General features: G+C 37.5%; 2 protein-coding genes across 5 annotated transcripts in view; one reads left to right on the forward strand and one right to left on the reverse strand.

Moving 5' to 3' along the window:
* phka1a (phosphorylase kinase, alpha 1a (muscle)) overlaps positions 1-7,329 on the forward strand; it is a 36,538-nt gene extending 29,209 nt beyond the window's left edge. For 2 of the 4 annotated variants that reach the window (XM_051944132.1, XM_051944133.1), the window contains 6 exons: positions 103-132; positions 978-1,022; positions 1,209-1,370; positions 2,250-2,303; positions 3,353-3,553; positions 4,821-7,329. In XM_051944132.1, coding sequence (XP_051800092.1) covers positions 103-132; positions 978-1,022; positions 1,209-1,370; positions 2,250-2,303; positions 3,353-3,553; positions 4,821-4,994 — 666 coding nt within the window. In that variant the 3' untranslated portion in view covers positions 4,995-7,329. The remainder of the gene's footprint in view (positions 1-102; positions 133-977; positions 1,023-1,208; positions 1,371-2,249; positions 2,304-3,352; positions 3,554-4,820) is intronic. The other 2 variants (XM_051944134.1, XM_051944135.1) reach the window with 2 other exon arrangements.
* rps4x (ribosomal protein S4 X-linked) overlaps positions 1-14,453 on the reverse strand; it is a 163,279-nt gene that overhangs the window by 127,923 nt on the left and 20,903 nt on the right. The window lies entirely within an intron of this gene.

Raw genomic sequence — 14,453 nt, forward strand, 5'->3', positions numbered from 1 at the left:
GATGGTGATGCTGGTGGAGGTTTTTATTTAGATAGAAGCAGGTTTTCTAGAAGGTATATCAAAGTCCGTAATGCAGAGTGGATTTGTTTTTCTTCATTTCAGTACGACCAGTCGATGACCTCCTTCCGCAAGGTGACGATGACGTTCACGTCTGGGTATTCATTAATCTGAGAAAATCAGCGATTAATGATGTGGCTGCAACTTTAATATCTCTGGTTAATAATTACTTATTGTTAGCTGCAGCTAACCACCGCTGTCATTACTGATCCAACATTTATTTTTTTATATTGACTAATTGATAGTTTGGTTTGTATATATTTGGTTTTAAACACAGGTTTCAAAGAAAGAAAAGTATGAACAATCAACTCTTCATAGCTGTCATTCTTTAAATAATTCAAGCTGTTTATGGCAAAATTTCCACTAAAGATTTATATTTAAATTAAGAGAATAAAAGGCAAATTGACACAGAGGACTTTATTATTTTAATTAATCAGTCAATCAAACTATTCTTTTATTTGATGTGATTTGCAAGCATTCCACACCAAAACAATAGAATAAAACAAGACATTTGATGGGTAATTATGATGATCATTCAATAACAAAAGGTTGTGCAACCAATAAAAATGACAATAATGCTTTATAATGTAATTTAATAAAGTGGACACTGAGCAGTTTGCTCTTAAACCCGCAGCTTCAAGATGATGAGCGAGTTTGGTTTAAGTTACCAGCTATCTACTGCTTTAAAAGTGCAATGTAATCCGTATATTTTGCCTTTAATTTATTGTTTGCAGGCTTAATTTCTTCCATTTTGTTTCACGCATGCTTTAGAATCCATCTGCTGGCTGCGGGATTGTTCACATGGGCCATTCACGCTGTTGTCACTTCACGGTGTTTTCATTTTTTTTCATTTTGTGCTTCTTTATTTGTTTTGTTTTTTTTCCCCCTCCTCTTTTCTGTTTTTATTCTATACCTCTCAGGGTGGCAGATCTCAGTCACTGGACATAGAAAACATCGAGTCTGGGGTAAAGATTTCACTTCATCTGCTGTTTTTTTTTTTTGTTTTTTTTTGTCCTCTAAACACCACTTTGTATCATAGTCACATTTAGATAAGAGTCTGTTGGGTTGCCTGAAAAGCCAGGTAGAGGGCGCTGTTCTTCTTAAGGAACCAGAGCTGCAGTGACCCTTGTTTTATCCTCCTGACTGTTCAGAGATACCGACTGCCATCCATTGAGTCCCTCGATATTCCAGAGATCATCCCGGTCGCCAAGGACACCAGACACGGCCAATGGCTGCGCAGGAGGCGTCTGGACGGAGCGTTGAACCGAGTACCGGTCGGCTTCTACACAAAAGTCTGGAAGATCCTCCAAAAGGTCTAAAATGATAGTTTATCCATTCAGATAACAGCTTCTTTTAAGTTTTGTTTTTGCTCTATTTTCTCTTTTTCTTGCTCTAAACAGTAAAAAATTTTGACACTTGGGTCAAAATTTGTGCACTGAAACAGAAAATGCATTTTTAGATTGATTGATTTTTTTTTTTTTTGCACTAAGTGACTTTTGTAATGTAAGATACAGTCTTTTTTTGTTTTTTTAAATGTCAGTTTTGATCCCCAAATGTTTCCCTATGATTGTTGTCATTGGGAAACATGGCTAGAAACCGCTCTGAGACTTGGTAAGTCTTGGAGACATTTCTATACAGGCTTTTCTATCCACGCATTTTTTGCTCACATAAATTTTCCAAAGCAGAGCTTAGAAGAAAGTACATGTTGGTTTTTACATCACAAAATCATAAAGGGATGTAAGTCACAGAAACAATCATTTTAGACCTCAATTCAGATGTGAAAATGAAGCTCAGTGTGCAGCAAACATCTACAACTTTAGTTTATGGTCTTTATAATTCTTGTTTCTGGGTACAAATCAGTTGAAGTTTGATTTATTTACCTGCTTTTCTCATAAAACCTAAAATAAAGTAAGTTCAGAGGAGAGACTTAACAGAAACTGACACAATATCTGTTGAATATTGATTTCAAACTAAACAAAAACAGTCAAAAACTGCTTTTTGCTTCCATTGTTGGGCTTTGGAGCTTTTAAATGTACCTGTAGCCTGCCGAATGTTGATAAATTAGTTTAGATTTCATTTAAAAACCTGCAACGCTACATGACTGAAGAGCAGGATAGATAAACCAAAAGACTTCCGATTTAGATTAAATGTAATCAAGAGTTTTCTGACTTCCCGGTTGCCTTGTCTTGCAGTGTCACGGTCTGTCCATAGAGGGATGTGTTCTTCCTTCTTCAACAACCAGAGAGGTGAGACGTCCGCCTGTTTCCAATCTGTTTACACACTTAACAAGAGTTTTTCTTTTAAAATAGTTTTTTAAAATTGTATTATTTCCTTGTTATATCATTTAAAGTTTGGTATTCTCCAGCATCCACTCCACTTTTTATACCTGAAGATTTTTTTAGAGTATGTTTCCATCTTTTATTGGATGTACTGCTACTTTAAGGTAACAGAAGTTATAAATAATTTACATTTAAGAGCTGAAATCAAATATTGAACGAACTGAGTCTATCCTTTTAAGAGAAACATAACATTTTTAAATTAATATTTGCTAAGAAAAAAAGTGTTTGCCAACCATCTAACTGCCAAAATAATCCTATCCACTTCTTTTCTTCTACAGTTCAAAAATCTGTGATGTATTTTATTTAAAATTGAAATCCAACAGCCTCATTTTTACAAGAAACACTGGCCAGTATGCGTGTCTCGTTTTAAAAACCGAGGGAATGAGGGGTAACTACAAGCAATGACTAGCAAACCAACATTTGTTAAGCCTTAAAACATGACAAAATCTCGTGATATGTGAAAATAATAGACAGTTGGACAGTTTTTGTCTCAGGAACCATCAGTCTGTCCTATATTGTGACCAATTATCAAACCATAAAAAATGACAGATCTGTTCAAATCGTCTTTCTCTTACAGAAATGTAAAAATTGAACTTATGTTAGGTGCTTTTGATGGAGTTAAATAGTTCATTCCTGAGGCAATATAGTGCTGTGAAAAAGTTTTTCTATCTTCTGTTTTTGTGTTTAAGATCATCAAATGTATATTTATGTTTATTGAATTTTAGACTCACAGAACACAAAATGTTGCTTTTAAATGATGGTTTATTGAAAACCTATATCACTCCTGTGAAAAAACTCCAGCTTGTGATCAGTCTTTTACATCTACCATGGAGGAATTCTAGTCTGCTCTTCTCTGCAGAATAACCAGTATTTTTACTGTATAACGCTGGTCTGATGTTGTATTCTAACAGAGAAGTGTGTTGTGTTTCTTCATGCCTCTTTTGTTCCTCCTGCAGATGACTCCAGGGGAGATAAAGTTCTCCGTCCACGTGGAGACCGTCCTGAACAGAGTCCCTCAGCCCGAGTACCGACAGCTGCTGGTGGAGGCCATCCTGGTCCTCACCATGCTGGCCGACGTGGAGATCCAGAGCATCGGCTCCATCATCCACGTGGAGAAGATCGTCCATCTGGCTAACGACATGTTCTGCAAGGATCAGGTCGGCATCGGCAGCACAGCTGTCTCCTCTGGTTGAGTTAATAATGAGAACAAGAAAAGCACTCAGAGCGTCGTACTCCGCCAAGGCTGCTCAGTCACTGCAGCATTTGTGACGGTTGAAATCTTGACAAAATTTGTGACAGAAATCATGGCAACACAGAATGGCCATTTAATATCGATGTACCCACAAACAAAATGACCTTGTGCTGAATACAGGCGTGTGTTATGCATGTGTACATTATGTACAGATACTGAATCGCATGATCTAAATATGTAGTGGGTGGTGGGAATTGATGGGACTCAGAAACATCCCCACAATTTAATCAGTTGTTCCTTGTATCGTTTCTGATGGATAAGTCCAGATAAGTCCACAACAGTCGATTTGTAATAGTGTTCACATGTTGTGATAGCTACAGTCGGCAATGACACCGAAATCTTTGACAAATCCGTGCATCCAGACTAAGCCGCATCACTGATAAATCTAGTCACTTTGTCCTTGTGTCATTTCTGACCTTCCCTGAAAATTTCATCCAAATCCGTTGATCTGTTTTTGAGTAATGTTGTAGACAGACAGACGGACAGACAAACGTCGATCGTCACATAATTCCGCCGTTCGTAATAATGATCATAATAACTTTATTTATATAGCACCCTTAAGAAGGTGCTTTGACAGTCAAAACATGCAAATACAGAGACAATAAGGAGACAACATAAGGAGACAACATAAGGAGACATTCAGAGCAGTCAAATAAAATAAATAGTAAAAAAGATAAGTTAAAGGAATAATTAGCTAGATTAACACTCATGAACAACATGACTAAGACTGAGGGTTAAAAAGCCAAAACAATTAGCAAATTAAAGAATTAGAGACGACATGACACTAAAGAACCAGGCAGCTAAAAGTAATATGAAACAAGAGAGAATGTATAAAATGAACTGGACATGAATACAAAATAGAGCACTGAAAGTAATTCAAACTAAAAGTAAACTTCACATAAAAGCAAGTCTATAGAAGTTAAAAGAAGTTCCTGACTCTGCACGCCTTTTCTCCTCAGACTGGTCATTCCAAAGTCGAGGGTCCTGATGGTGAAAGCTCGGTCACCCTGAGATTGAAGCCTCGACTTTGGAACGACCAGAAGAACAGGGAGTCAGTGGAGGGAGGCCAGGACAGGTGTGATGTGATATCATTTGTTAACACCGGTAGGAAGCCTTGCTGCTGCATTTTAACAATAAAATAAAGCAGGGTTTCTTCTTCCTATCTCCTCCAGACGGACCTGGGTGCTGAGGAGCACATCCTGGAGAGGGACCCGTCCACCGGGGTGTGCCGGCTGCTGTACGACAGCGCCCCCAGTGGCCGCTTCGGCAGCATGACCTACTTCACCAAGGCCGTGGCCGTGTACGTGCAGGACTTTCTGCCCAGCGGCTCGTGTGCCGTGCAGTGACAGGATTCCAGTTTTTACTCATGACAGTAAGAATAAACTAGTGGAGCATTAATAGAATCACATGGTGGCTGTGTGTTACTGCAGAGGCTGCTATCAGTAGTCACCTGATCGAACTTCAACAAAAAACTCACGTTGTTGATCTTTAGTTGCTCAAGTTTGTGTTAAAGGAGCACTCGCACACATCATGTAGAAGTAGCAGCAGTTACATGAGCATCATCTTCTCATTTTAAGCCTGGTGACTCCTTTTTGAGTATTCCTTTTGGTTACTCTCGACAAAAATCAACGAGTCTCTTAAAACATCCTCATTTACTTCTTTAAACAGGTCACTAATATAAACTACCGTTCAAAAGTTTGGGGTCACTTAGAAACGTCTTTATTTTTGAAAGAAAGGCAGTTTAAGCATTAATAACCGGCATTTTTTAGTCAGTTTTAAACAGTAATGAGAAACATTTACTGTTTCAACTTCCTAATATATGAAGATTTGATGCTTTTCTTAGTACAACATGTTAACAAAGTGAATATCTTGAGATTTTGGACAGAACAAGACGGCTCAAGATGTCGCTCTGGTCTGTGGTAAATTATAAAGAATTTTTAACTTTGTCCTGACATTTTACAGACAAAACAATGAATCAAAAAACAGAACTTTCAGATGAATTGATGGTAAAAACAACTACTTTTTGCAGTTGATTGTGTTTTAGAGAAACATATACTACCATTCAAAAGTTTGACGTCATTTAGAAATGTCCTCATTTTTGAAAGAAAAGCAGCTTTTTCAAATGAAGATAACATTAAATGCATGATAAATCCAGTGTAGACATTGTTTATGTGGTAAATGACTATTCTAGATGGAAACAGCTGATTTTTAATGGATTATCTCCATAGGGGTACAGAGGAACATTTCCAGCAACCATCACTCCTGTGTTCTAATGCTACATTGTGTTAGCTAATGGTGTTGAAAGCCTCATTGATGATTAGAAAACCCTTGTACAGTTATGTTAGCACATGGATAGGAAGTAAATTGTATGGGTAACTCTAAACTTTTGAATCATAGTGTACAGTGTCTTTTTTTTTTTTTTTTTTTTTTTTAAAGGCTAAGCAAATACGACTGACACTGGTTTAAAAAAAAAAAAAAAAAAAAAGTTTTTGAAATCAGGATCCAAACCATCAAAAGTAGACTTCATCAGACAGGACAGAATTTTAACCGTTTAAAAAATCATAATAATTTTAGCAGTTTAAGTTTTACATTTTGTTTTTTCGTGAATAATAATCCACGGAAAAAACTAAACTTACGTAACACAATGCACCGTCCAGTCTTTGCATGTAAAACAGATTTGAATATTGTGCACATACTGCAGGTTTGTCTAAATGAAGCTGAGGAACACTGACAAGAAAATTGACAATCCATGTCTAAAAAGGTCTCGAAGAAGACAAAAATGTCCGTTTCATCACGATAAGAAAGAAACATGTCAACCAATACATTTTTAATACATTTCGGACAGTAAACATCTGTTTTATGGGATATTCTGACAAAAAGAAACATTTAAACCTTCCTTTAAATTGATAAAGATCCATTTCCGTCCTTGGTGTGGTGTTTTTTAAGGAATGTATCAATCAAACCTGTGGAAAAGAATTTTATTTGACCACTACTTTCTTTACATCTGAACTTAACACCAACTAACTCTTCTTTGTACTTCTGTAAACTCAAAATAATTTATTACCACACATGGTACCTCCAGTCCTACATGCTGTAAGCTGTGTAAAATAATTTAAAATGAAATAACCTTTCTACTATTTATTTTGTATTTCTTAGCCGATAATTAAAAACGGCTAAACTAGATACTTAGACGTGTCTTAAAAGAGACGGGTCTGTTTAAATGCCTCAACATCGTAGCACTTATTGAAGTTTCACTGTAAGCGAATGCAGTTTTATTTTTAACTGCGACAATAGCAGGCTTTGGAATTGGACTGTGGACTTTGTTAGGAATGTTTTCAGCATGTAGTTTACTGCATGTAGTTGCTTCTGAATGGGATGCAGTTCAGTGCCTTAGTTTACTGCTGCTAAACTGTGACTTTGGTTTAGTTTAATTCCAGTCAACCTTTTACATACGTCAGTTTGACATGATTTTCAACATATCTGACCTTTAACTGTTGGCTGTTTAGTGGTTCAGTGCATGGAGAACGCACCCGATCGTGCCTCTGATTTAAATGCACAAAAACCGGTCGGATGTTTGGTGATATTCAAACACACTCCATGTGAACACAATGAGACCGAGTCCACTGAGCAAACTGTTTTTGTTGTTTTTGAGAATAATTATGTAATAAAACTGTAAAAATATGTTGTTTTAGGTGTTTTTTTTTTTAATTGTATGTGCTGTTTTATAGCTTTCAAAGCAATTCAGTTTATTGTACAGTGGGGGTCGATTGTTTGGGCACCCCAGGTAAAAATGTGTATTAATGTGCATAAAGAAGCCAAGGAAAGATGGAAAAATCTCCAAAAGGCATCAAATTACAGAGGAGACATTCTCATTTGTCAAAAAGTTAGATTTTATTTCCATCATTTACACTTTCAAAATAACAGAAAACACAATAATGGCATCTGCAAAAGTTTAGGCACCCTGCAGAGTTTTACCTTGTACTGCCCCCTTTGGCAAGTATCACAGGAAAATGACAAAGAAAAACCTGACAACACAAGCAAGACAAAAAAATACAAAATGACAAAAATGATGCCTAAAACAAAGCTTTATTGGTATAAAGCAAAACACAAAGTAACAAAAAGAGGACAATTAGGAAATAGAATGACCAAAAACATGAGACAAATGACAAAAACGAGACAAAATATTACAAAAACAAGACACAAAATGACAAATGCAAGAAACAAAATGACAAAAAAATAGACAAATGACAAAATCAGACAAAAAGAAGACAAAATATTCCAAAATTATGACACTAAAGAACAATGAGTAATGTACTTTATGATCACAACAACTTATCAAGGTCAAGAAGTTATTTTAAATTTATCGTTTTACAATTTACAGTTGATGTCTGTAATTTTTACACTTTGTAAGTCATCTGCGGATCAGATTAGACCCGCTGGTGGGCCAGTTTTGGCCCGTGGGCCGCATGTTTGACACCCCTGTTTTAGAGAAAAACCCAGCAAATCAAACTGTTTCCTTCAGCTACATTGCTTCTTCTGTTTTGTTTAGTTTTCAGGAACTTTCAGCTGCACCACATGGTCTTCATATTGACAGTTCCTCAAACTGTCTGTTGTTGACAGTGTTGTTAATAGGCTATTTAAAAACCAGAATTTTTTTCTGTTATTTAAAAAGTGTGAAGGGTTTCTAATTACTCGGTGTGTATTTTAAGGTGTCAGATAGCTGAAAACTCAAAGTAAAATGAAAATAGCCGTTGAGGTCAGTCAGAGCTCGTCTTTTCATCAGGAGGTCAGAGAGTGTTTGGAGTCACAAAATATGCTGGTTAAAAGTTAAATAAATCTTTTTATTATGTTCTTGTTTTGGTGAAAACATCCAGCAAGTGGTGCAACATTGAATCTGTGTGCAAGATGCATTTAGTGCCAGACTGTTGCCCCTATTTGGCATAATCGGTAATATTCCATGAAAGCTTGTCAGTTTCTGTTATCTGTCATGTTTTCCTGTTTTTGGGGGGTTTTTTTACTTCAGTTTTCCATCTCAATGACAAACTACAAGGCTGTTGAATGCTTCTATTTCAAATTACTCTTTAAATCAACTTTAGTTGTCTTTTTGTGGCGTAAAACACTCAATAACACACAGCACAGACAGTTTTACATTGAATTCTGCTTTAATTGTCTTTCATGAAGCATAAATGCAAGTAAATCAGCACATTTACCTACAACTATTCTTAAATACAGAGATTTGTGGACGACTACTTGACTAAAAATTACTTAAGCAGAAATATTTTAGCACAATTTCCTTCAGCCAAATAGAAAATGACCAGCTAGCTGAATGTCCATTCCAGCACAAAGAGCAGCTGGATCACAAACTGTTTTTTCAGAAGGAAAGTGTCAAATTAAATTAGAGTTTTTCAACTTCACTCCCGAAGCCAAAGTTGAGAACAGTGGAGGAATGTTAGTTACTCAAATCATGGAAAACAAGCCCATAAACAAGCAACACTGAGTTTCTGTTTTCAATTTTCATCCAGAGATATTCTATTAATGTGGTTCATGATTGCAAAACCACAAGCAGGTTTTCATATGTGTTTCCACGGCTAAATCAACCCAGGAAAGACTGACAGTAGGGTTTTCTCATGTCCCATCATGTTCAGACTCCTCTAGGAGGAGAATTTGAACTTGGAAGGAGTTCAGACTGTCAAGGACGGCGGGATTATTTGCGGGATTTTGGACTGCAGGCAGATCAGCTGGGCTCTGATATTACACAACACTACTGTACGGGACTGTACCAGAACCCACCGCAAAAGTTCACTGACTGTTTTTTCCATAATTGACGGTGAAATGCAGCCTAAAGAAAAGTGTGACGCCACTGAACGATCAGGACCAAAGTGTAAAAAGATGCTCTAAAAGACCAAGTTAAATGCAGCAGTTTAGGAATTGGTTGCATAAAAACAAGCTTTTACTCAAAAATTAGGTGTTTCTGCATGACTTAAATGAGATTTTTTTTGTGTGTTTTGTGCTTATTTAATGTAATTATGAAGTGTTTAAGTTGCAAAATTAAAAAAAATCTTAGTTATAATCAGTGAGTCTGAAGTCTTGACCTCAAATTGATTAAGCTACCTCAACTTGAGTGTCGTTTTTAATCAACTAGTACTGAATACAGTGCTTACCAGGAGTATCCGTCGGAGGTTACAACATAAATATCATGTTATGCAGATGACACAGTGCTGTTAGCAAACAGTGAAGAAAACGTGCAAACCATAGTATCCGTGATTAATACAAAGAGCCAATAAGGTAGTCTGTCTTTAAACAAAAAGAAAACAGGAGAAATATTAATTTCAAAGAAAATTAAAGCTGCAAGCGGTGGTGAACAAGTCCTCGCATCCTTGCTGGTTGGCGAACCCAAGCATGTCCACCAGGTGGTGCTGCAACTGAGAGTGCATTTTGGCCCATGGATGTTATCATGGCTGGACTGTGATCACACATGTAAAGTCTGAGGTAGATTGGAGCATGTACAGGCTAGTTAGACAGCACTTCCCGTTTCACGACGAAACATCCAAAATGGCCGCATTCCGCATCCCTAAATATCCTAACCTGTAACACAGAATTAGACTAAGAAACACTGAAACAGGTTCATCAAATGTAGAGTAGCAATGGCGAGAACAGCATTTTTGGATAAATAAATGGGAAGAGAGGACGAGCCAGTCAGAGAACGAAGATGATAGACGGACTGACATCAACAGTCACAATTCAGAAAGCAAAAGACTGGATTAGATGGAGGTAAATGATCGCCTACACTAAATGGCGTGGCACTGGATTGATTGATTGATTGAGTTTAAATTGCACACGCTATAAAGTTATTACATCGACCTGAACCATCAGAATAATGTTTGCAACAAGGTTTTACAATTTCTCAGCTTGTATTTTACTCCTGCTGCTCAGAAATACTGTTTTTTCAAATCATTTCATATTTCATCAGCAAGTATTTTGATATAAACTGATGACAGAAGGGTGTTTTTTTTTGTTTGTTTTTTTTTTAGACGGATGGAGCACAGTGAGGTCAAATTCTCATTCAGCAATTAAAATTTACGTTCTTAACCCGGAATTCTAAATTAGTTGAGCTAAATTAGCCTTCATTCCAAGTGAGAGAATTTGGTGAGTTTGATACAATGAAGCAACAATTTTGAGTAAATCTGTCTCCTGCAGGTTATTACTGTAGATCATATTAATTTGAACACAAATGCCAATGTAATACTGATTGAAGGTGCATAATGGCTGGATTACTTCATTGCAGACATTTGCAGTAGGAAAATCTCAGTTACATTAGCACTGGTAGAGATGGGCTTACATTTAAGTGAGCAAAAGTTCCTTATTTGGTGCACCATATGGGAATTAATGCTGTTAGTAGGTAAAAAATATCTGCAATGAAAAGGGTCTACTTTGGGGATTTTCCTCTACAAGGAATTTAAATTGTAGCTTGCAATTTACATGATAAAATAAAACTCCAGTAAAGTCTGCTTTACCAAAAAAATCTGTGAGAAATGAAAGAAGAGGAAAGGTTGAACTGTTTCATCTCGAGTTCAGATAGATTGTAGGTCTGTTTCTTGAATCCCAGAAGCAGTGTTTAAACAAGTGCAAATACTTTTATTAGAAAACTATCATTCACTTTGGCACAGAGTGAAATCGCTCAGTGAATTGGCTGGTACAACTTGTATGAAGAACACTGTGTGCAAGTCAAAAGTGCCAGATGACTCCTGCCCAGACAGGGTTGGGAGCACAAAGTTTTCACGGTAAGGTTTGAAGGAACACATTGCTAAAAACAGCTTGAGATATTTCAGCATTACAGTGTTGTGTTTAATGAGTGAGTCTGTCTAATTACAGGTTTTAATCACTCCACTGCACATACACTCAACAAAAATATAAACGCAACACTTTTGTTTTTGATGAGATGAACTTAAAGATCTAAAACTTTTTCCACATACACAGTATTACCATTTCTCTCAATCTCTCCATCCACAACATTGACATCAGAAAACCGCTCACCCACACGACACCACACACTGTCTGCCATCTGCCCTGAACAGTGTAAACCGGGATTCATCCGTGAAGAGAACACCTCTCCAACGTGCCAGACTCCATCCAATGTGAGCATTTGCCCACTCAAGTCGGTTACGACGATGAACTGGAGTCGGGTGGAGACCCTGATGAGGACGACGAGCATGCAGATGAGCTTCCCTGAGATGGTTTCTGACAGTTTGTGCAGAAATTCTTTGGTTATGCAAACCGATTGTTTCAGCAGCTGTACGAGTGGCTGGTCTCAGACCATCTTGGAGGTGAACATGCTGGATGTGGAGGTCCTGGCCTGGTGTGGTTACACGTGGTCTGCGGTTGTGAGGCTGGTTGGATGTACTGCCAAATTCTCTGAAACGCCTTTGGAGACGGCTTATGGTAGAGAAATGAACATTCAATACACCAGCAACAGCTCTGGTTGACATTCCTGCTGTCAGCATGCCAATTGCACGCTCCCTCAAATCTTGCCACATCTGTGGCATTGTGCTGTGTGATCAAACTGCCCCTTTCAGAGTGTCCTTTTATTGTGGGCAGTCTAAGGCACACCTGTGCACTAATCATGGTGTCTAATCAGCATCTTGATATGACACACCTGTGAGGTGGGATGGATTATCTCAGCAAAGGAGAAGTGCTCACTATCACAGATTTAGACAGATTTGTGAACAATATTTGAAAGAAATGGTGATATTGTGTATGTGGAAAAAGTTTTAAATCTTTGAGTTCCTCTCATAAAAAATGGGAGCAAAAACAAAAGTGTTGCGTTTATATTTTTGTTGAGTGTACTTGCGTATGGTTGACCCAGGGTCAATGATCTACTCCTGTTCACAAGGTGTTGAGGTCAGGACTCAGTGTAGACCAATCAAACGCTTGCAGTCATATCATTATACAAAAAACATCAATATTGAGCAATTTTGTGAAATAGAATGCGCTTAATGCCAACTTTTTGTACGTCCAATCCAAACATCCAAATCATCGATTGGTTAAGGACACTGAAACACTTGAGGAAGGGTTGGGAAACATCTTTTCCTGACTCAGAATAAATCTTTGTGCGACAGTAGATGCAATCAGTCTGTGTACAGTCAAGACTGATTCTGCTCAATTTCTGTTAGAAATAGAAACCTGTGCATTTTGCCAGTACTTCTGACCATTTGGTAAACCAAAATATCAAACACGCTTGAGTAAATAAAAAATATGCAATAAACAAAGCTGTTTTTTTCATTCTCAACATTTTGGCGCTGATTTCTTTATTTTTCCTTTGGTGCAAACTTTCAAACCTTTTAGGATGGCAGCAAATATTCCTCTTTGCAGCTAAAACAGTGGAAACGTTGGTTCTTTCACCCCAAACTGGATAAAAATGTGTCTATGGATCTCACTCAAATGTGTGGATAAAATTAGTGCACTGTTTGTCTGAAATAGATGCTGCAGAATAAAGATTCCCCAAAGGAACCATGAAAAACCACAGACCGCAAAAGTCTTCATGCTGTAGCACATGTCCGCACAGTTTTGGATACATATAGAACATAAATTACAGGTGGTCAGTTTTCAGCCATCTGCCGTTTTCTGTCTCAAACTATAATGAGAGCTGGAAAGTTGAATAAATTCTTAGTTTTTTGTTAAATGAATTCAGAAATTCAAGGTTCAGTCATGAATGTTCACGAAAAAGACATTCTAAAGACTGTTTACATTCTTTCTAGACGCTGAAAAATCCTTCATGAGGCGTTGTTCACGTTGAGTCCACATGATTCCCAGCCGTTTCTCACCGCTCACCCACTTGGCTCACCTCTGTCGTTGTGAAAGACTGAACATCTGAACGGCAGCAGCTGTTTGACTTTTGAACGCTGACAGCAGATCGAGTTGATGCATAAAAAATGCAAAGCAGATGAGTCAGAATGTCGTCCAGGCCGTGCAGTGAAAGTGTTGTCTTGTTATTATCCTGCTGCCGATGTTGTAAACGAGTCACAGGGGTTTTAGAGTTTTCTGCAGCCAACCTGGCATCAATATGTCATTCACACCACATGTGAGGACATCACTGTAAATCCAGATGTGAGACAAGTTAGATTTAATCCCATAGTGAAGCCATATGGATAAAATACAACACCCAGACATTCAGAAATACTTGGATTCAGATCAACAGTGTATATTCCTTCTGTCTAAGCTATATTCTGCTTTTTATTTATTTGAGTGCATTAGGGGTGAAATGCATTAAATCTTTTTGAGGGTGCAGATTCACAATCCTGTAACATTGCCATAAAAAGTTTAATTTACACATAACTGCACTTGTGCACATAGTAGATCCAGAGAAGAGTTGAAAAATCAGGTTATTTATATCCCCATACCCACTATAGGTAGTAATATTCCAGTTACTGACTGCTCTGAGCTGTTTGTGACATTCCTGTAACTCTCACACTAAGCTAACTAAGCTGTCCTATATCACACTACCACCAGTTCATATGTGGATTTTTGGATGTTTCATTTATTTTACTGTATTTTGATCCCCTTTTTTTGTTTAGATGTATGGCACTATTACGAATGTATTTCTTTAGTTCAAAGCACAATTGAATGCCAGCATTGTGTTGTTGATTTGGCTTGTCTACCTGACTTCCTGTGATGGAAAACGTTAGTCATTCCACTTTCTACAGGACAAGGGAACAAAGGATGAAGACTGGTTGGACACGGTCATCATAATGAAGTGGAGAAAAAATCTCCATGTCAGTAGAGCATCGTTTTACCAGCTACAGTATGTT

Source organism: Acanthochromis polyacanthus, chromosome 23 (assembly GCF_021347895.1).
Source record: "Acanthochromis polyacanthus isolate Apoly-LR-REF ecotype Palm Island chromosome 23, KAUST_Apoly_ChrSc, whole genome shotgun sequence".
Classification (NCBI taxonomy): domain Eukaryota; kingdom Metazoa; phylum Chordata; class Actinopteri; family Pomacentridae; genus Acanthochromis; species Acanthochromis polyacanthus.